We start from the raw sequence: 23,971 nt of genomic DNA on the forward strand, positions 1-23,971 counted from the left end.
AAAACAAAAATAAAGGATACAATCCTTCTGTTGAAATCTCTGGTGTTCACAATTATAAATGTTTTTAAAGTTAACTTTTTTTGAATGCTTGCAAAACTGATCAAAAAAGGGGGGGGGGTGCAGGAAAGGCAAAACAACTTGCAGGTGGTCAAACTGTCTACCAGCCTGAAAATGGTACCCATTTTCTGGTACTGAAAGAGAATTCACTTTTAATCAAGTTCTTGCACAAGAACTGTTTTATTTAAGTTCTCATATTTACTCAAATATAAAACAGGGGAGGGAGAGCCTCTCGTCTTACATTTGAATACAAGAAAACTGCAAATAAATACAGTCTAGCATTAAACTGCTGCCAAAAGAAGCCTGTGCTCAGCTATGAAAACCAACAATGAAGTTGATCAGATGCAGCCACACTGAGCATGGCTATAAAACATGTGGCCTAAATCAAGGTAACATCCTGATGGGAACCTATCACAAGGACAGGTTAGTACAGGGATCTGCAACACTTTTGGGCAGAGTGCCAAAAACACCCCAACCTCGACATGTACATTAGCATGATGGGGCACATGGCAGAGAAGCCACGAGGGGCCCAACCCGTGTCAGCAGTGCAGCCTCAGCCCCTTCCCCGCTCTCTGCCCAGAGGCATACATGCACCTGTGGCCAACAAGGAACCGGGCTGGGGCTCCATGGACCCCAGTGCAGCCACTTGCTACCTCCCAGCTGCCTGCCACAGCCAGCCTGTGCTGTCGGAGCCACTTGCAGCCTCCCTACCATCTGCTGTACCAGGGTCCGTAGAGCCCTGGCCCAGCTTGTTGCTGGCAGCAGGTGCACGTGCACCAGGGCAGATGGCAGGGAAGGGGGGCCAGGGCTCTACTGTCACAGCAAGAATCAGGCCCCTGTCCTCTGTCCTGACGTGCACAAGCCAAGTAAAATGCCTTCACATGCCATGCTCACCAAACAGGGCCCCAACAATAAACCAGAATCCCTGTCCCTCCCTTTCAGTCTGTTGCATAGGATTAGTGTAGGTCTGCCTTCCAAGAGGTGGAGTCACGCCAGTTTGCCCTGCACCTCATCTACATATACATTTTTGAAGGATCCTAGGACTCAAGATAAGAACACCTTGTTTCAGTCATGAGTGCAGGTCTGCTTAGCCCAATGAACTATATAAGTAAATCATAATTAAGCTTTTTGGCTTTGGACTAATATGCATACTTCATACTGTATATAAGTAGGAACAAAAGTGCTGCTTACAAGTGTGCTAAAACATGCAGCAGTCTGAAAAAAGGTAAAATGCATCAATTCTGGATGAACCAAGTTTGTGTGTAGCCATAGTAAAATGTACCTATATGTTTATTTCAGAGTCAGTGTTTCCATTTTTGCCCCTCACTTCCACATTCTCACAGAGAACAAGGTCTGACAGTAAGGGGGGGGCTGCAGGATGAACACATTGGGAGGGGGTCGAGGGTAAGAGGGCCACCTGATCCTCCCAGATGTATTTTCCCTGCTGTACTAGTGGGAGGGGAACAAAATTCAAGGCAAGCTTGCAATAATTAGATTCTATACCTGGAAAATTATAACAAATAGAATCTAATTACTAAGGGGTTGTCTTATGTTCAAGTAAATTTGGTAAAACATGAGGAATGTGTCAAACCCCTTTGGACAACAGTAGCTTGGAAAATACTAGAAGAGATATTCCAATTCTTTCTAAAAGCTACTTACGATTTAGACTGATGACCGTTGGACGTTTTTGAAGCAGGATTGTATCTTTCTGGAAAAGTACAGAAAGAAAGTGCTTAAAACAGAACAGCCACGTAAGTTACTCTAAAGCTGCAGGAGATTAAAACCTTCAATATATCTGGAGGCAAAAGCAGATTAATCAAGTGATGTTCAACCTCCAGTTTATGGGTCACCTAATGCATCCACCAATATGGTAGCAGCGGAGTAGAGATGAACTTGATTGCTGCTCCCATGCTGCCAAATTTATGGACTCATGGGGAGCCTCGTAGACTGGAAGATGTGGTCCTTGTGCACTAAACTATGCCAGCACCCGGGGTCACTCCATGGCCAGATATGGCCGGACAGGGTGGGGCCAGCATGTTGGATTGCACCCATAACCTAGCTTCACATGCAGGATCCAGCCCAGGGGGCCAGACAGGTTAAGCATTGCATGATTAATGTATTTAACACTTATGAACAGCACACACTAACCCAGCTGGGTTAAGCCAGGTACGGCTCAAATTTGTCTTCTCTAAATTTCACACGCAACTAACAACATGCTTGAATCCTAACATCCACTACACCTTTCTCTTCAACAGAGCCAATAATCTGAACTCCAACAGCTGGACACTAAAGATGAATGAATTACACTGTTCATGAAATAACTGGAGTAGCCTCACGCAGATTTTCAGTTACAAGATCCCAAAGTGAAAGGATAGCACCCAACTTTATCAATGAGAATATTTAAATACAGGTTTCCCTTGCTAACCCTGGTTTTGCCCACCAGGGTTTTAAGTATCCACGTTTCATATTCCAGTTTGGCTACCACGGTATAAAGTTTTGAGTAACCACGGTTTTCCATGGCCACGAATCAGCCGGCCACCTGCCATTTTTCCCATAAGCCTTTTGTCTTGCCAGCCATGGTTTTGCCACCCACAGGAACTTTCCGGAACCTAACCCCAGCGGTTGACAAGGGAAACCTGTACACAAAACTGGACCAGATTTTAAGCAGAACTGCTTAAAGAAAGCAGTAAGTTTTGAACACTTAAAATATTTACTTGCAGAATCAAAGTAACAGTATTGCTTTCTGCATGCAAAGATACAGAACAACTTGCTCTGTCATGTCACGGTCACATTAGCCTCAGCACCATTCCTAGTCAGCTCTGCAGCAGCTGAGCCAGGGGACCCCTCTTTAGATGAATCTCTGAGAAAAATAAAAATTGTAATTTTTTATTTCCAACTTCTCACAGTTTGCCTAGGATACTATAGCATGAACCAGAACTGAGGCTGTTGGGTTCATAGGTAGGGACCACTGTAATTCAGGGAAAAGGCTGAAATACAGCATTTCCCCTGAAGCCTAGAAAACTGCAATTTGGCCAGAAATGGCCTGAAACTGTGGGGGAGAGGGAGGGTGGGGAAAAAAGTTTTTTGAAACAAAAAAACAGTACCTGAAGCATGGAGAAGAAAGGCGGCAGAGCCCCAGAAACACGTTGGAAGCCCTGCACCTTTCCAGGGGCAGCCTAATAGAGGCTGATCCCCTGCTGGGGCTCAACCACTTAGGTTGCTCAATCCTGCTTTGGCAGGGAGTTTAAAAGCTCTGCCCAGAATGAAGCAGCACCCTCTGCCTTAGGGGCTGTGGGCACGGGCATGCCAGGTGTCTGCCCCCACAGCCAGGCACTTGGCACAGGGCTTTCCCCCCTGCCTGGCATGGATCTCCCAAGCCCCGCTTCAGCTTGCTGGCACACAGGAGCAGAGGGGAATTTCCCCCTCCCCTTCTCTGTGCAGTGGGGCAGAGCAGAGCTTGGGAAACCTGTGCTGGGCAGAGGAAGCCCCTGTGGCAGAAGCACCCTGCACACCCACGCCCAGTTGTGGGGGCAGGCACTCAGCACAGTGAGCTTCACTTATTAAACAACAACTTTTAAGTGGTGAGCTTGACTTCCTTAAAACAGCTGAAGAACTGTCTGTGTGCTGCTGTGCAATGGTAATCAGGCCCATGGTGGGCTCCCTCAGCCAGAGGCATGGGACAGCCTGCCTTGAAAAACACCGGACACTGGCTCCAGTGAGCCTGCTTTGGCCCCCGCCAGTGCTGAATTACAGTGGTCCCTATTCAGAGGAAAATGTTTAGGAGTCAAACACCAGGGCTGGCTTCTCTCCCTTCTACCCAAAGCACTTGCAGATCATACATTCCTGTAGCAAGTGGGTTTTTCTCTACTTTAGTATTATGGGAATCAGGTGCTGAATTGGTTTCCTTAATTCCTCACTGTATTTAGTGTTTAGATTAAGCTGCTTATAAATGTCTAAGAATACACCACTGTGCTTTTACTGCCTAATCTAATTATCTAGGCAGGGAGAGTAAAACCTGATGTTGGAAGTTAACACTCTGAATCTGTTTCAACCATATGAAATTCAATGCCTGTGTTAAATAATCCCTGTGAGTAATACCCTTGATAAAGAAAAACTATATTTAGAGAGGCATGAAAGCTACTGCTTTTGTTCAATTTCCAAATTGCACTTTGAGGTATGAGAATGCAGAACTCATGGCACACCCAAGGTTTCTTTCAATTTGTGCCCAAATGAACTGAGCATGGACATGAAGAGAAAGCTCCAGTGACCACATCTTCTCAATCATGAGGGCTGCTTTATTATTACACTCTACCAAATACAAGAATTTATTTGATTTCCAGCACTTTTATACACTGTGTTTGAGAAGGCTGTGTATGCAAATAATACAATCATTTTCCATCAAATCCAGAGCAAAAAAGCCTCTTCCCAAGAATTAAAGCAATAAGACTAAGTACAACTAGAAATTTCCTCTAGAAATGCAACTCAATCATTACCTCTCACATAACAAAACAAAACGTATGAAGAAACCTCTGAAACAAGCATTTGGCTTAACACCTGATATGGAAATTGTAACTTGGGAGTTTAATTATCTGGGGGCTCAACAGCATGACCCACCTGAAAGGCACAAATTAAAAAAAGGCAGGCATCTCAAATGGCATTTGCAACATTACACATAGCTAGAAAAAGTTAGAGAAACAATTAAAAAATATACACTTAAATATATTAATTAAAAAATACTCACTTTGCTCTCCAGTGGCAAAACTGGATTGCTGAGACTCCTAAGGGAATAAAAGGCCGCAAAAGATTATATAAAGGGAATTTTAATAAGTGACAGAAGTTCAGCTGCAATCAAACTGCCCCATTCATTTAGATGACTGTAGCTAATACTAACACTTTCACAGAAGAAAAACCAGGAATGAAAATACCTGATAATGCACCTGGGCCCAAGTTTCATGCACATGCCCCAAAATACATACTAAGATCAAGCATGTGTTCTTATTTTATGAAGTCCTTGCAATGAAACTGCCTTTGTTCTTCCCACCTTACCCTAACCATGCACCTTGCACCCTCCTGTTGTGACAAGACGGGCCCTGTGCCATTGTGCTCCATGATACACAGAACTGCAGGCTTGATAAATCCTCCTCTTTCCATATTAACACAGTAAAGGGGAAGGTTCTTGACATGGGTTTCTATACTTTACTTTCGTGCATCCTGAACAGGTTCCTATTTGTTTGATTCCTTTCCATACACTTCATTTTCTCTGCATTTTAACTCATAATTAAACTTTTTTTTCCCCCAAAGAAGAAAGAAAGTCTCTTGCCCACCATTCTAGTGTAACCACCACCAGCATCATCAGAATTAGCTACTTAAAATTCTCAGCAGTGGAACAGCACATTTAGGAGAGATGCTGCTGAACAAATTTAGGTTAGGATCTGAAAAGATTTCCATGCAGTCTAAGTTCTGACAGTCACACTTCTGAAGAAACTGCAGAAAGATGCAGATTGCCCCAGAAAGCTTTAAAACTGAAGTTTACAAACAAAATGCAGCCTTAACCAGGCAAAGTTGAACTGTATCAAAGTAGAATGATATTTTTTTCTAATAAAAACTGAAGTCTCCCTGAAATCACATAACTGCACACCTAGTAACTGTGCACCACCACCGCAGCACTGCTTACAAAGTTGGTCTTCATTTGCTTGTGTAAATCATAAAGCCAAGCTACAAAGAAAATCTGGCTTTGAAAACAAATGATTTAGCTTTAACATCACTAACAGAGGTCCTGGTTAATCCTGGAAAATCCAGCTCTCTCCTCCACAGTATTGAAGAATCAATACTTTTAAAAGTAAGTTTTAAAAGATAAAAATCTTGTTTCAGTCAGCAAATGGGCAGACATGTCTAGTACACAAAGACACACTGCTAGACATAAAGGCCATTTTTAGTCACCTTTTCCAATCATAGGTCTCATTTCAAAAACAGGTCAAGTTGTGACCCTAAGAAAATGAAAGGGCTGCATACACTTGACTCTACTCAAAATATGCCTCTTGTATCTAATATTTAATTCAAACACTTTTACTAATTTACCTAGAGGAATCAAGCAATCAATAGCATGCTGTGGTTCCTGTAATAAACCTGTGAACATCTCCTAAACAAACAGCAGAGTGAAATGCCCTTCCACAGAACTATATCTGTGAATATTTGACAGACACAAGGGCTTTACACAGCAGTGAATGTTGATATATTCTTAAATTCCTTTAAAGCAACTGGGTTTCTATTTCAAATTGGTAAGTTATTGAAGCAGTACATTGGGCGTTATCTCTTTCACATCCTTCAAACCAGGATATAATGTTGTGTTCATTTAAAACTGGAGCACCTAGAAACCCATTACTTTAGGAATATTTAAATATATTTAGTATTTGCTTCTTCAGGACTAAAGAAACTAAATTAATCCACTTTTCAAATGCAAAGTGAAGTCATGTGACATCTTACTAGCTTTAGTAGATAAGCATCAGATACTTCTTTGAAAACACGCAGAAACACTGATTTTTATCTTTCACACTGATATACTGACTTTAAGTATGACAGTTTGCTATCTAGCTTCCTTTTCTTTCCCTGACCAAAGCTATCAACTGGCAAGAGTGGAAAACTGTCATCCAATATTCAGAAAGGAATCATGGGAAATTAGGCTGCTTAAACCAGAGGCAGGCAAAATGCGGCCCGGGGACCAGATGTGGCCCACCAGACCATTCTACCTGGCCCGTGGGGCCCCTAAAAAAAAAAAAATCTAGAAAATTAATATCATCTGTCCCAAGCAGCCCATCATGTAGCCTTTAATGACTTGCCAAAGCTCAGTAAGTGGCCCTCCGCCTGAATTAATTGACCACTCCTGGACTAAACCAAAGAGCACGTGCAGGTGGTCCCAATCCTGGAATGGATACAAGGAGTGTAACTTGCATACATTTTTACCCATAAGTGCACTGCAAATACTATACATAATGTCTGCATAGTTCTGCATCTGGGCACTGAGTATTTTTTGAAAGGGATATCATTTTAACTAAAATCCTGATCAAATCTGCCAGCAATATATTTTGATTCAGAGTACATTTCACTTTAAGAAACTTGGACCAACAAAAGCACATACTTTTATCTCCAAAGTCATTTCCAGCAATACCTTCTGGAGGATTATTTTGGAAGAGACACAAGAGAAACAAAAGAAAGGAAGGAAACCATATTAATCTAACAGGAGTAATGGACTGGTCAGGATGGGCAGTGATAAGATTTAAGCAGGAAGCAAACTTCAGCCTGCACCAACATAAACTATGGCAAAGGCAAGCTGGAGAGTTGGATGGAGTAGGATGGGCTACTTAATTTTCACATTGGGGTTCCAATTTGGCTCTATTCCAGGTAAACAGCAACTGAAAGTGGCTGCTGTTTAACGGCTATTCAAAAATGCACGTAAAAAAAAAAATAATCAGCGACTTCATTTCTACTTCTCAAACAGTACATTTTCCATATCACTTATAGCAGCACAACTCACAGGATGGGTCAGAGATGGAACAAACCCCAAGACCACATTCCCACTTTTAGAGGCCTTTTAAGGTCAGAGTTCAGGTACACTGGAATAGAAGCTACTAAGCCTGTTTTACAATTTGCTCTGGAGCAAGCAGACTTCAGTCTGAAACCAGAAATCCAGCAACTTTCCAGTCTGCAAATAATCTTTGTCTTTAAAGACATATTTTAAACACACCAATACTTTGGCTTTGGAGTCTGACTGTGGTCCACAGGAAGCCTGCGTAGACATAAGTAACAACTTCAACCCACACCCCCTGGCTCACAAAGTAACAGGGTAAATTTCAGAATTTAGACATTTCAGCAATTAAATCACTGAAAAATCTTGCCCAGGTTTCTTATCATGCATACCCCAGCACAGGAATTCTAAGAAAGTAATTTTCATGCATTTTTTCCTGGCTTGGAGTCAGTGTTGCCTTTTTAAAATACCTTAGGGTGATAGTCAGGGCACAGGAATCCACTGTGTTAATGACTGTTCCCCCCAAAAAGACTCCCTGCCCCAACAATCTTGCAATATAAGCAGCTCAAGACTACTGAAATCAAGGTTTCATGTGAGCCATATCAAGTGTCTGCACGCAAGAAGAATACCACGGTACCCAACAACCTATTATTTGCCCAGTATTTAAAGAGAGCAAGTCCTCTTAGGAGAGTGGAGTCTGATTAAAGCAAGCCACCGTTCTGTTTTGTTTTTTGCATTCCACTATGGTTTCAGGCTAAACAGGCCCATGGCTCACTAAGTTGCTGGAATTCTTGGAAGATGTTTCTGCCAAGAATGACAGGAGGTATAAGGCAGAGGAAATTATGGGCTTTGGATGTGGAGAGAGCATTTGACAAAGTTCCACTTCTAAGATGTGCAGTCATAGAATAAAAAAAGTTGGCTAAAATTCAGAAGACAGAGCTGCCATAAATGGAATTTTTTGCAAGTTGATTTTAAAAACACAGTCCACATTTTTGCTCTTATGCAAGGCCATAAAACACACACATGCACACCTACTACATCTTCTCTTCTTGACCCCAAAAGCTTCAGCATTTACGCTTTCCTCCTTTCTTCCCAAATCAAGTCAAATGCCCAGAAGCCAATCGATTTGTGAACAAACCTATCATAAATTATGCCTACAATGTTGGGAAAACATATTCTGTAAGGAAACCAACTTCCTTTTGAAGCAACTGTGTGATAGTATACTATTTCAAATACTATGAAATATCTTTTAATGTTAAAAATACAATGAAGATTATTTTAGTTTCCCAGCTTTGTATTACTATTAGCCAATAAAGCTCTGATGAAAAGTATGTACAAGATTTAGATTATATTATGCCGGGTAAGATCAATAAATGTTAATGAAGAATGCATAATGAATCCATGGAACTTGTTTATGCCCCGGGAAGCGAGTTTAGGAATTGTGGAGCTTTTTTGTAAATTCCCACTGCACTGGGCAATATCAATCCATCTTGTTTGCTAACATGTTATCCAAATGGGATAATAATTCACGTATGGCTAACCCTAGGGTTGGAAGACCTATGAATAAACATGAGCTGAGCCCCATTCAGCTCTCTTCAGGAATGTGGGAGTTCTGTGGGTGAGCACTGACAGCATCTGGCTTGGAGCTATTGGCAAACCACGTTTGCAAGACCTAATCAAAGCCCTTAAAAGGACCATGTTAACGAACTGCTTAAAGCAGCTCCATTAATCTTGGAAGTTATATAAGAACACTCCTACTCAATTGCTTCCACAAAAAAGAAGGATATTAGTAATAGATGTTTAAAGAAAAACGTTTCCCTTATGTTCAAGTACTAAAGACAATTTCATTAGAAATAAACTTCCTTCAAAAGGAAATTCAGTCTTCAAGAACACAGAATGCTGGGGCAATTAGATATGCTTATTCCATGCTTCATCTCTCTTCAATTGTCAAAGTAAAAACAAATTTTATCCACAGACAATGTTCTCCTGTTAAAATAAATGAAGGCTATGAAGATGACAGTGTACCATCTACACGGTTACAAATTTTCAGCAGATTATCTATTTTAGCAGGAAAAAATTGGCAACAGTATGAATTTTTGAAAGAGAGAAGCTTCTTAAATACTCGACTCAATTATTCTGTATCAGAGATAAGACTGCCTCATGCCACTGAACTGGTACTTTCTTCTGGAGATTGGCAGGGATGCTCCAAAATGAATCTTCTTTCAGTAAGGAAAAAATAGTGTAGTCCTTACGATTGTGGAGCTAACATTTAAAATATGAACTGAAAGCAATTTATGCAGCCATGTACACTGAAGCTACAGGCAAGCTGAAACCGTTCCAAACAACGGGCACACTACTCTATCCATTTTAGGACCGATGCAAAATTATAACGTTAACGTGGTTAGCTATTTCAGTTCTGGTCAATATACACAAGAAACTAAAGCTGGGTAAATTCTACATAATCTGCTCCACGTGGGGTCATGTTTTGGTAAGTATAACAATGCAACATACAACTGCCGTTCAGTTATAACAGTTTCATCTTCCTTTAGATTAAAGATATCCTTTCTTCAAATCACATTATGGTTTTTACCTTCATTCCTCCCTCCCACTCCCACATGGAGTCACTGCAATCTGGATGCCTTAACTATTTCCATTACTTAATATGTTTGAATTTTTCACAAGCTTAAACTTAACTCTGTTTTTCCTGAGTTTAGATCCTTTGGTGATAACTACAGTATTGCTAAATGCTAAATCCTCAACATTAATTCCACATTCATGTAGTTTGCATTTGGGAATTTCCTTGTTGTTTTTTAACTAACAAAGTAACCAGATGATTTTTCTAATGATTTAAAGATATACATTAGCAAACAGAAATGCCTAAGATTTAACTTCAAAGGGTCAGATTTACCAGTATATGGCTCCTTTACCTTACTACAGAACAGCAACACGCAGACAGAATACACTGAAGAGCTTCCCTTCTCCCTCATTGACTACAAACACACGCACTTCTCCTTCCTTGATTTTTCAATGATATCTGGTGCCCAAGTAGTTTATTTATGTTTTTAACAGCAGACATCAGTTTTTGCAATTCTTTGTAACAGGACGCTTCTTCTTCAGTCCATGCCAATGGAAAACAGCAGTCTTGTACAAAAAGTCAGTAAAGATCTACTACTTCAAAAATGGTTACCATACTTCATTACCCTCACTGGAACTGAAGCCTCAGTGGCCAGCTATCACATTCCCATGCCGCCCAAGGAGAAGTGAAGCCAACCTCCTTTCAGCTAACATGTTGACTCATTAAGCTCTCTGGGTCAGCACTTCAACTGGACTTCATCTTTTTTTTTTGGTGCCACTGTAATGGCTGCCATTGTGAAAGTAGGCACTTTATGGGACATTTTAAACCCTTTTAAAAACTCCTATCTTGCTGTTTACTTGTAAAATAAAAAGTACTCTTACCGGCAGACTTGTAAATTATCAAAAACTCATTCTATGCCCAAACAGTAAGTATTACAATTTTGGGGAGGATATTCTGTATTTTTAACATTTTACTCTTCATATATAACAGTTATATATCCCTTTTCAAGTAAAAAAACCAAACAAACCCTCAGCTACACTTAAAACTAGGGAAGGGTGAGCATCTGACTCTTAATGCTTTCATAATAAAGAAATAATGACTAACGGCTCAAATGATGATTCTGAAAAGTGTAAATGTAGAGCATACTTTGTACTCTCAAGTACACCTCAACAAAGGCCTGATTTTATCAAACCATAGTGTGTATGGAAAATAAGAAAGCCTAGTGACTTGTTCCTTTCCAAAAGGCACTGTAATTGAGTGAATAAAATATTCCAGGAATAAGGAAAGACTATACCCTGGAAAAAGTGCTAACTATTCCAGAGCAGAATGGACATGGCAAAAGAATGAGCCTGTGTTCCCCATGAGGGCTCCCATGTTGCGAACCCAAACTAGATTTTCAAACAAAGGGTAACAAATGTGCTGATAGACCTAGAAAACAGTATAGACATGGTTTTAACTAATAAGAGTATTAAAATCTTGTCTTCAAAAAAAAGGTTCTCTGCTGTTAACACCCCTGAGCACTGGGTCATTAAGTAAACATTTGTCATCAACTGACCTTTGTTGGAAAAGGAAATTTTGAAGGTTCTGTTTTGCATGGTGTATGAATAGCAGTCAGCGGGGGAGGCCAAGAGTGGGTCATCTCCTGCAGCCAAGCCAAACAGCAAAGCCATCAAAGTTAGAACAAATCAAAGAGTCAACTTTTAAAACTTACTCTTTCCTGATTTTTTTTTTTAACCTACATCAAAAAACACCAAGATTAGTGCCCCTTAAACCTCCATTTTTTCCAGTTTTATATGCATTTGACTTTACTGTGAATAAATAATTTGACTCTCTCTGTGTATAGCAAGCAAGTTTTTTGCAGAGGACCTCAAATCTCTAAAATATACATCTAAGGAAAGAGACAAGTAAAATACATTCAGGAATGAAACTGTGGAAAGGCAGAGGATTAACTATTAAACTTTACTGGCTTTGAGGTTAAGAAAACTGCAGCAGACCTAGGGGTAAGCACTATATTCTTTACTACAAATAACGCTTTTTATGAAGTCAGATAGCTTAAGAGGTGCTCCTGAACAGCTGTTAATTTCCTCGTTTGCACATAGCTCTTAACAGTGCTTATGTTTATTTAATACATTAGGTCATGAACCAGCAGAACAGAACTTACTTTTAGAATTTCATCCACACAGCTCACATCGCCAGATGCTGATGCCTAGAAATCAAAGCTCAGGATTAATTACTATGTTTCTGACTCTTAAGGCTTTTTTCCTCCCCTCAAGACAGAAGGGAAAAATAAGAGCGATGCTTGTTTGCAAGTCAGCACTTGATATACATCCAGATTCACTATGAAAAGACAACCTGCTAGACCAAAGAACCAGCAACAATTGTATAATGATCATTTCAGATTCATAGCAATCCCAAATGTCTTATGGTCTCAAGTCCCACCCAGCCATGAAAAGCAAAAATGGCATGAAAAAATAATGCCATTCTAATTCCTCAGCCCTAATGCTCACTTAAGTGTTAACATGATCTTAAACCAGTGACACAAGAATAACAGGAGAAGCCCTAACTTTTAAACAGTTCCTGGAATAGGCCACTGACTATATCTGAATTAAAGTGAACAAAACAGCAAGAAGTTGGAGCAAAGTAACAAGGCTGTAGACTCTGTTCTGGTGAGCTGCATTATGCAGTAACACTGTGTATATATTGAAGGAGGGAGAGTTACACTAATCTGGCACAACTGTAGCTAATTAGGCCAGAAGGGAGGCAGAAGGGATGGAGCACCTCTTCTTATTTCATGGGAAATAAATACATTTCATTACTTTGTATTTTATTCAACTACTTATTTCTTGATATAATATTAGTCTCTCTCAGGCTATTGCTACTCTAGTAGTCAATGCAGTAGGTACAGTAACACCTTACTATGTTTTACATATTTCTTCCTCATATGGCTGTGCAGATACAACCAAAGCACTCTCCTCTCCAAGAATGGTCAAATCACTGAAAGGTGTTTAACTGAATATGCTGTATGTATAGTAGTGTGACCGGTTCAAGTTTGAACTCAATTCAACTCTTTTTTTTTAAGAAAAAGTTTAGGCATGCCACATACAGCAACTACAACACTTTGAAAGAAAAACTGGCATATGCCATTACCTACATCTGCCACATTTTAAAATGGCCCAGGGTAAAGTCTATTGTTTGCTGGCAACTTGTCAGAAAAATCTATGAAATTGTAACTGCAAACAACACTGAAATGCACATTGTAAACATAAGAAATGTACATGAGACAAATGAAGGAAATAAAGAACTAAAAAATAACTCACTTCTGAATGAAAATGTGTGACTTCACTGCATGGAACATAAAATGCTTCAGTTTTCAGCGAGATGCTTCATCTCTTTTGAGTAAAAAATTGGCCTATAAACTGGGCCTAGACCACTGGTGCTCAACCTGTAGCCTGTGGGCCAGATCCAGCCTACAAAAACATGTCATCCAGCCCAGCGGTCTCCCCAGAGGACTGGAAATTTGGTGGCTGGAGAGTGGAGGCAGTGCTGCTCACCTGGTGGCAAGTTTCCAGACCCATGGGGAACTTTGTGGACCAGATAATGCAGCCTTAGGCACTAGACTGTGCTGGCACACAGGGTCAGGCCAGCACACAATTGGATCTGGTGAATTAGGTCAGGCAAGCACACCAGACCTCACCTGCAGAAGGACCCTATGCTGGACCCGCAAGCTGACACTGCATGCAGGATCAAGTCCACGGACCAACCCCACACCACTGGCCTGAACAAATGAGGTATCTGAACTCCCTCAGGCTCTTCTGAAAATCCCACCCACAGACACTTAAAATGAAAACCCAATAACTTGCTACCAACTTACGTCTAGTGGTTGAGACGGTATTTTCAGCTTGGTTAGATGCGCTTTGCTGCTAGGCTTCAGCTCACTCATGTTGTTGCTATGGGTCTGGCTACTGTAGTGTTCTGAAGATAACTTTGGTTCCATGGACTCCTGTCCATCCATGGGCCTTACGTAGGCAGTGGGCTTCTGCAACATTGAACTTGACTTGGACATTAGCGAAGGTGGGAAAGACTGGTTAGAGTGCTGCCCACTTGAAAACGAAGGTACACGGGAGGGAGAGTCCCAGTTGGCATCAGAATCACGTGGAGATTTTGAACGCTGATGTTCCTTATTATGATGATCACTTCCATGAGACCTGGAATGGCTGGAGCTCAATGAAGAAACAGCAGGTGGTTTTCCAGGGCTGGAAGAACGGGATTTTGAGTGTTCTGATCCATGCTGGCCCTTTTTGCGGCTGCTACTGCTACCACCGTATGAGTCACGATCATGTCTCTGGCCACTACTGCTAGTGTTATTGCCACTGCCACGCTGACTACTGTGTCCACTCTGTAAACCTGAGGACCGTTTCTGAGATTGGGAGGAAGTGCTAGGTGCTGGTCCTACAGGAGTCCACTTGTTGCTCTGATGAGAGCTAGTACTATGTCTCTGTTCACCAAAGAAACTTTGGTTTGATTTTTCATCTGGGGTTGATGGTACTGTTGGCTTGGGAATTCCAACAAGCTTTTGCAGAGATCTGTCTCCTATAAGATCCTTCATTTCATCATAATTCCCAAGCATACTCTGAATACGACTAGATAGTTTATCTTCTTTGCTGGTCTGTACAAGGCATAACAGAAATAAGATATGAAATTTATTTATTTTTTAAAATCACAACTGCAAGTTCAGTCAGTTCACTTGATAAAAAACTAATCAAGGCTAAGAACTCCATAAGCATTCTAGTTTGTACTGCAGAGTCTGTAAACAGTACCCTACCAAACACGTCTTTAAAAAAAAATTTTATACTCTCTTATAAATGTAAACACATTAAGAAAATAGTAGCAAATTATTAACACTGCTTTGGAGCTTTTCATCATCAGGTTTCCACCAAGTACTTTATAAAAAGTTAGTCCGTATTAAAATGAAATTGGGGGGCTTACTCAGGGAAAACTGGCATACGGAAATGAAATGACTTGCCTAGGATCACCCAGAAGAGCAAAGGCAGTTCGGAACAGAGCCCAGATCTAAGGAATCCCATTGCAGGGCTCTCGCAACTGGGCTACACGGCCCATAGGCCATCACAGAAAGGAGGTGGAATTTTCAAATTTGGGAAATGGCGGCAGAAACCCAACTCCCACTGGTGACTGAAATCCTAGTACAAACAGCTTAGAAATGTTCTATTTAAGACCCCACAGACTGTGCTGTTATTCCTTTCTGATGGCTAGAATTGATAGCCTGATTTCATAATTTATTCAGAATCTTCACTTCTTTCATCTCTCCTCATCTTTCTACATACTGTATCTTTTTAAGGTTAAAATGACAGTAGGATAAAACCAGCTTCCCATTTGACTGTGCACCTGTAACAAAGAAGCTGTTAGTAAGCTAATATAATAGTATATTCAGTCAAGTTTGATAGTTGCCATAGCTTCCTTTGAGGAAACAATGGTAGCTAGATCAGTGATTCTCAGCCAGGGGACCTGGGCACCGTGAGGTGCCTTGAGATCCTTTCAAGGGTGCTGTGGGGTGCCACACAATGTTAGCACTGTTAGGCACGCAAATAAAATTCACAACATAAACCCAGAGATTTCAAATAGGAATCCATAGCGTCAAAAACATTCTGACCTGTTGTGAGCTTTCCAAGTTCTTTGCAACAAAATAACTGCCCTGTTATTTTTCGGTAGTCAAAAGAGAGTGAAAACTAAGGGCTGGAATTTTCCGAGTGCCTTGACCCTAAAAAAGTTGAGAACCACTGAGCCAGATTATAGATACAGCTCTATAAAGCACCACATAAATACAGAATACATCTACATAACGTAACGGTAGAGTCTTCAACCCAACCCCAGAAAACACGATCACAAGTAAACAAAGACAATACAAGATGTGTCAAGCATCAATGCAAAATTTTGCCTTACATCCTGGAATAGACTAATGGTTGGCACCCAAAACAAACCTCAGCTATTAACAGAAAGCTAATTTGGCTGCGCTAGTTAAGGATTGATTGTTTATCAAATAGGCAAAATGGGGAACGTAGACTGATGTTTCTATATTTGGTGCACCCTTAGAAGCAGCCCTCTAAAATCCTCATTGAAGTAGATCTTTCCCTTATGGCTTCCCCTTTAAATGTCACAGTGCCACCCTTCCTTTAAGAAAGAATAAAATAGGACTCCATGTTCTAAAGATTTATGATAGAAACTCCTACCAATAAAAAGAGCAAAAAAGTTTTAAACTGGGCCACTCAGCACACTTACTTTGATAGCCTGTGGGAAGCAATCTAAAGCAGCTTAATTAACTACAGTTTGTGTATATGTGACACTTAATATGCGTTCCTTGAAATAGCAGAGAAAACCATAAAGTTTCCATTAAACAGTTGTTATTAGCTACACACATATATTAAGCTATACCAATAAGTTAGACAATTAAGGGAATAGAAGCAAACAGAAAGTCTAAAAAGTTTTATGGTAACGTTTAAAAATCCTGCTCACAAAACTCTATAGACTAGTGATTCTCAACTGAGGTGCCAGGGCACACTGATGTGCTGTGAGATCCTTTGAAGGGTGCTGATGAGGTGCACTCAAACTCAGACTCTTCTCTGCCTTATCAGTCCCCCACTTCTACTGCCCAGCCCCTCTGCAAGGAGGTAAACGCTGTAATAAATAAATAAGTTTTGTGAACCAAGCTCTCCCCTGTTCAAAAAGTTATGGAGGGGTGCCTTGTGTCTAATGATGGGTACCTTTCAGCCAAAGAGGTCAGGAACCATTGCTTTAGACTCCCTATGAAATGAAAAGTGTGGAAGCATTGCTGGCCACCCACAGAAGTGGAGTTAGCACTTTAAAGAAATGAATATTTTATTTACGCACTTTTTATATCCCAGCATCTCTCACTCTGGGGAAAAAAATGGGCCCAATTCACTCTTGAATGAATGAAGTGTATAGCCAGTTTCTAGTCAGTCTTCTGCACAGTTCTCCAGTGTCAGCAATAAACAGAACGGAAATTTTGTTCAAAGAAAAAAAAGCTGCCCATCAGAATCACAAATCTGGAACTGGGGTCAGATTTTATATTAGTTTGTCCCCAAGTACACAAGTTCCATATGAGATAGTTCTAGACCAGGGTTGGGAAAATCTGGCCTGCCAAGCCATTCTATGAGGCCCATGGGGCCCCTCAAAATCTATTAGTAAATTAATATTTATTTGCTCCTGGCTGCCTGTCAAAGCTGACAGGAGCCAGGGACAGTAGGACCCAGGGGGAGCCCTCAGCAGGACTGAGCAGCCCAGCCCTGCCCCACTCTCAATCCTTTCACTCTTTTCCTGCCCCAGCCCTGCTCCAGCACCATGTGCCTCCCAGCTGTATTGCCGGCCGGGGAGCACAGGGCCCCGCTGGTACACGTGTAGGCAGGGGCAGAGTGTGCAGGCAGGGGCAGAGAGTGTGTGCATGTAGGCAGGGGCAGTGTGTCTGCGCATGCGCCTGTGTTCATAGGGCGAGTCCCACATGCACATCCCTCCATACACATGCACTCACACCTCTCCCCTCGCTCTGCCATACACGCAGGTGCCCACACCCCAGCCACCCTCCCCCCCCAGAAACTCCATACCCACCCTCCCAAGGCCCCCCACAATCCTATATGCACCTCCCACAATATACAAGAGTAAGACTTCATTTTAAGCTATTGTGCAATAACCTCTGCGTACACTACACAAACGCATGTAAATCAAGACAAAAATATTTTCTGAAATCAAAGTAATAAATGTTGTAGATGTTGGCTTTTTAGAATATAATTTGGTATTTTTGGGTTCCAAGATGGCAAAACTCCTTGCTGAAAGGAGTACTTCTGGGGGAAAGGGAGAGACTTCTGGTGGCAAAGGTCAGGAGTTAGGGGGCGGGACTTCTGGTCACAAGATGGCAACCAGGGGGCAGGGCACCTGTCAAGGGGCAGGACTACCCATGCAGCCCTCGACCGCTTGCCAAAACTTGGTAAGCAGCCCTCCACCCAAAATAATTGCCCACCCCTGCTCTAGACTTATAGTGAACATCTGAACAATAATATCAATCACCTAAAATGGTCACCAGAAGACTAGACACGTGATCTTAAAAAAAAAAAGTAAGTACTAACTGATTTCCTAGGATATTTCTCCAACAGTTCCTTAAAACCTAGAAAAGTCATCCCGTCTTATGGGTACGATTTGTTTTTCCCATTAATTATACTGGTACAAATCCTACTGCGGACACAATTTTACCAGTATAAATGTGTTCACTAGTAAAGCTATATACTCTTACTTCTCAAACCAGAAAAGGCTGTATGAACTCTGTTATTATAACTTTATCCATAATAGAGGGGTTTTGCCACTTTAATATCACTGGCCTAGTACAACAGGCAACATTTAGTGTAGCAAGACCCAATTCCCATTTCCTCAGCTAATTGCTATGGTTGCTCTAAAACAATGAATGAATTAAAAACCTGAAATGTCACTGTAGTAGTGTAGTAGCTCATTTCATTCCTTCAAATAAAGCAACATCTTGAGTGATCTATTAGCTCTGCTACCTAGTAACCTTCCACCTTCATTTTTAAACCCTGTTTCTGTACACAAGAGCTGTGCACCAAATAATGCAGTCTAAAAAAAAAGAAAGGCTACCATCAGTCAATTGAATATGGCTTTGCTACAAAAAAAAAACAACTGCATTGTTTTAGAACTGCAGAAACTCACAACTTTATAAGGTTCAGCAAAGAGAGGAGAGTTTGGTGGAAAGGCTTCTTCGCCCTGTTGAATTTCTTGATTTCGCCTTTCCCTTTCTTTCATACGCAGCACATTCCGGTCTTCACGGTTCATGTTGCTACAATAGAAACATAATTTCTGATCACAGAAAGGAAATAAAGAAGGAAAAAAGAGCTGGTGTCACTGTGTTTGGTATGACAACAGAATAATTCAACTGAAGGACCCTGGTTCTACATAGGGGATATCCAAATTGAGGTGTTTCCTTTATTAAAAGCAGCTGACATCTACAAGTAAGTTGGTTATATATCCATCATCAGCAAACAGCTTTTATCTGTAACACTGAAGGAGATCACAAAAATCAAACAGAAAAATTAATATAGAATCCCAACGTAAACCCCTATTCCTGCAACCCTTTTGACCTTTGTAGTAATTTAAAACAAGTAGCTGACTTCAAAAAACAAGAACCCCCACATCCCTCCCTCCATTCACACACACAGGCGCTAGGACAAGGATTCTCAACCAGAGTGACAAGAACAACAGATCTAGGAGCATCCAGCTGTAATTCACAGTTAAAACCTGCCACTGCTTTTTCCTCTTTTCCCAACTGTTTCTACAAACAAATCCCTGACTCCCTTTTACCTTTTCCCAGACCCAATGCTTGATCTCTACCTTTTTTTTTTTAACATTATTTCCTCTCCTCCTTCCCACAAAGGTTTTATGCATCCTCTCCCTGCACTTTGAATTCAGCTTTGCTGTTGTTACCAGGATCTTCAAAAATGACATGTCTACTGCAAACAATTATTTCAGTTGACACCTCAGTTACAGTAATACTGCCACTTTTCATCCATTGTACCATCATACCAAATCTGTAAGTACTGATCAATATGGATTAAGATGACATTTTCACTTTTAAAAACAAGCTAATTACCAGTTACCCTATATGAACAAGAACATTAAGGCCAACCAAAAAAATAACTGATCTAAAAATCCTCCACTTGAGCCTGAAGAAGTACTAGGCCTAGATGTAATTGGGAAACTAGACTAAGAATCAGAGGGCAATCACCATCTTATGTGCACTGAATTTTAACATGCCAGGAAGTTTACATTAGAGGTGTACCAATACATCAGACTGATATTGGATTGGCACCAATATAAAGAAAATTGATTGCATCAGAAATTAGCCAACTGTGGCCGATAATTTGGCTGATAAATGCCTGCACATGCATGCACCCACAGCGCAGCACACGGGCGGCAAGGAGCACAGCCCAGCAGCTTGGAGAGCTGTGTACCTCTGGTAAGTCTGTTGAGGTAAAAGGAGAGGGGTAAAAGAAAGGGGAGGGAGCAGCAGATCCACACCCCCCATAGTGAGGGAGGGAGTGGGACAGGGGCAGATGCTGCCCAGCTGGGGTGGGGTGGGTAGCAGGACAGAGCTGTGGTTCATCCAGGGGGTGGCTCCTGCCGCTGTGCGCACCCCAGGAGGGCACTGGGGTAAGGTGGGGGGCTGCAGCTGCAGGTTGGGGCCGGGGCCATGCCAGGCTCTTCCTGGGGCGTTTTGGGAGTTGGATGAGAGCTTGGACCAGGGAGGGGGGGGTCAGGGCAGGTGGTAGTGGAGTTGGGAGCAGGGACTACAGCAAAATTTGGGGTGACTGCAGCCCCCCTACATAGCCCCTCTCCCAGCACCACCACCACCTGCCCCGAGTGCAGCCCGGCCCAGCCCACCCTGGGAAGAGCCCAGAGCAGCCCCAGCCTCAGCCTGCAGCCCGCCCTGCCAGATCCGGGGGCACAAAGCCGCCCCTCCATACCATCCTGGGGTGCACACAGTGGCAGGAGCTGCCCCCCCTTCCCCGCAGCCCCTGGATGAGCCATGGTTTCATCCCAGCTGGGCAGCGCCTGTCTCAGCCCCTTCCCCAGCCCCACTCCCTCTCTAAACACAGGAGCCCTGATCTGCCCCCCCACCCCCAAAGCCCCTTTCCTCCCCTTCCATCACAACAGACTTACCAGTTGCATGTAGCTGCATCAGGAATCAGACCAGTATCAGCCAATATCCCTCCTTAAAAATCAGATATCGGTATCAGCCCCCAAAATCTCTATCAGTGCATCCCTAGTTTAAATCAACACAATTATCTCATATTAAATCTGACACGTGCTTTAAAGTCAAATATGAAATAAACTTTCACTGAAAGGCTGTAAATTAATATGATGGAAGATTATATGAATTCAAGGGATTATTATTTGCATGACATATTTAGATAATGAAATATTTTCAAAATGTCTGCCAAAGCACGTTTGAAATCTAAACAATAAAACTATTGTCCTATTTTAAGTAAGGATGTGAAAGCTTAAATGATTAATTGTTTAACCGGTAAGTGCAGTGATAACCAGTTAGCTTACCAGTTATCATGTAGCTCTAGGCAACTCCAGTCTAGCAGGGAAGGGGGGGAAGAAAGACAGACATTCAAAAAGCTTGAGCCTGAACTGATTCAGTCTTTGCAGGTTAGTCTAACCTCTAACGCTTGAACCGATTTGGAGGTGGATAGACATTCCCTTTGCATTCCAGAAATGCAGGCACATGTCTGAAGTGGTTCAGGCTAGAAGCCAGGAGGGGCTAAAGCAGCCCTCACTTCCCTTTCAAAGTGCTGAGCTGAGGGGGGCAAGGCCAGGCCCACGCAGGATGCTCCAATTAGGGAGGGGGTTCCTTAATCAGAGTGTCCTGCCTTTATCAGCTCTGTTATCGGCATTTAGCACCCCATCAGAAAACAAGACTTGTCTCATCAGTTCAAGCTCTTCTTAAATAGCTTTTTCCAAGCTACCTGTCGATTAGCTCCAAAAAGCCCAAGCTACCTGTCGATTAGCTCCAAAAAGCACAAACACCTTTCAGGGTTACCTTGCATACCACATGTCAGCTACAGTCTGTGCTGTGAGAGGGACAGGAGGGATCTCTGCTTGAGCAGCAAGTGGGGGGGAGGGAGCAGGGGAAGCCAGGCAGACACTGCTGAGCCTGCAAACCTCTCCTGGAGGTGCAGCAACAGAGCAGAGGGGAGGGGCCAGCCCAGCTCTCTGGAACAGAAAGTCTAGCTCAGCTGAGAAAGCATGCCTGGATCCTGGGGGACTCTGGTTTAACTTAAACCAGGAAGGGGTGTGGGACAGACAGTGCATAAACTGGTTTGACCCAAATTATTTAAGTCCGATACTACATTCAACCAAATTTATCCCAAACCAGTTTCAGCTATTTTCAAACTGATTCATGTGCACTGAATGTCTGCTCTGTTACAGGTTTAAACCAGTTTCTAATCACTTGTCCCTAGCCAGGGTGCCCCAGTGAGAATCAAAAGGCAGCAGGGCAGGCTGAAGACAGGGAGGGAGCAACCAGGAGAAGGAGAGAGGGAGGGGGACTAGTACCTATAGCCTAAGAGGAAAACAGCCTAATGACCCATCAAATTCAACAATTATCTGCTGGTTCACAGATGCCCTCTCCCTCTCAGCACAGGGTTTCACATGGGCTGTGTTGGCTGGCTGAGCTTAACTTCTTCAGCCCTCCCCACAGTAAAAGGGCCCTGGGGGCAGGGAGCAGTTCCCAGCAGCAGCTCTGCTGGAGCTGGTATATTATTGGTTAAACCACTTAACCCAGGGGTGGGAAAAATACAGCCTGGGGGCCATATCCAGCCCGCTAGGCCATTCTATCTGGCCCACAGGGCCCCTAAAAAAATTTAGAAAATTAATACATATTCATCTGTCCTTGGTTCCTGTCAAAGATGACAGGAGCCAGGGGCAGTAGGACCATGGGGAAGCCCCAGCAGGCTCCTGCAACAGCAGGGCCCCCCAACCCCACCCCCTCAGCCGAAAACCCCATGGCCCACGCTCCCTGCTGCAGCCGCTCACAGCCCACACAGGGCCGTCCTAAGCAGGCACCCCAATGCAGGCTGTGAGCAGCTGCAGTGCAGGGCGCCGGCCACAAAGCAGGGGAGGGGCTGCTTTTTCCTGCATTCAGCACCAGCTTGTAACCCACCCCTGCTGCCAGCCTGGGCCCCATGCCAGCTCCAGGCTCACCCATCAGGGCTGCGCTGCGGTGGGAGCAGCTGTGGCCCTCCTGCTTGCCATGCCAGGCAATGTTTGCTGCTGCTACCCACCCGGAGCTCCCACACTGGGCAGGACAGAGCACTGCAGCCTACCATGGCACAAGCAGCAGCAAACACTGCCTGGCACAGCGAGTGGGGGCGGGGGGCCACTTTCCTCCATGCTGAGCAGTTGCTGCTGCCACAACACAGCCCCGACAGGCAAGCCCAGAGCCAGTGCGGGGCCCAGGCTGGCAGCGGGGGCGGGTTACAGCTGTTGCTAAGCGTGGGGAAAAGCGTCCCCTCCCCAGTGCCCCATGCTGAAGCCACTCACAGCCTGTGTGAGGCTGCCTGTGCCTGCTCAGGACAGCCCCGTGCAGGCTGCAAGCAGCTGCAGCAAGGAGCACCAGCCATGGGGCAGCTTTTCCCCCACGCTCAGCACCATCTCGTTCCTTGCTGGCAGGTGCGGGGTTGGGGCTGCGCACTACCCCCTGCCTGTACTGCAGGGCTGGGGGGGGGCATTGGGAATGAGTGGGTACAGGAGCCAGCGGGAGCATGGGGCCCACACCAGTGTCCCAGGGCCAACACTGGCAGGGCCCAGAGCAGGGCAGCAGGAGTACAGGGTCCTGGGTGGTAGGGGCTCTATGGAGCCAGGCCAGCTCCCCCCCCCGCCTGTTGGTGCAGTCGAGCCCGGCTCTACAGACCCCTGCCAGCCTGCACCCCGCTCTGGGCCCTGCCGGTGCTGGGACCAATGTCCCAGGCCCAAGGTGACCAGGGGGCAGGGCACCCGTCAAGGGGCAGGGCTACCCATGCAGCCCTCAACAGCTTGCCAAAACTGGGTAAGTGGCCCTCCGGCCAAAATAATTGCTTGCCCCTAGCTTAACCGATATAATTAGAGGAGGTTAAACAAATATTTTAAAATTATATTTACATCTCTAATTCTAAATAAATGAGTAAACTTCAATCTCTACCACTCCAACTTTTAAATATTTATTTTATTTTACATTTACT

The 23,971-nt window shown here is 43.2% G+C and overlaps 1 protein-coding gene across 1 annotated transcript in view; it reads right to left on the minus strand.

The window, feature by feature from the left end:
- The window catches only part of AFF4 (AF4/FMR2 family member 4), a 50,159-nt gene extending 31,135 nt beyond the window's left edge, over positions 1–19,024 (minus strand). The window contains exons 1-6 of the mRNA XM_019506346.1: positions 18,900–19,024; positions 14,026–14,820; positions 12,316–12,360; positions 11,710–11,796; positions 4,799–4,835; positions 1,717–1,765 (exon numbers count right to left, since the gene is read on the minus strand). Coding sequence (XP_019361891.1) covers positions 1,717–1,765; positions 4,799–4,835; positions 11,710–11,796; positions 12,316–12,360; positions 14,026–14,820; positions 18,900–19,022 — 1,136 coding nt within the window. The 5' untranslated portion in view covers positions 19,023–19,024. The remainder of the gene's footprint in view (positions 1–1,716; positions 1,766–4,798; positions 4,836–11,709; positions 11,797–12,315; positions 12,361–14,025; positions 14,821–18,899) is intronic.
- Between the last annotated feature and the right edge of the window lie 4,947 nt (positions 19,025–23,971).

The sequence above is a fragment of the Gavialis gangeticus genome, unplaced genomic scaffold (assembly GCF_001723915.1).
Source record: "Gavialis gangeticus isolate Ggan-Ray unplaced genomic scaffold, GavGan_comp1, whole genome shotgun sequence".
Classification (NCBI taxonomy): Eukaryota; Metazoa; Chordata; order Crocodylia; family Gavialidae; genus Gavialis; species Gavialis gangeticus.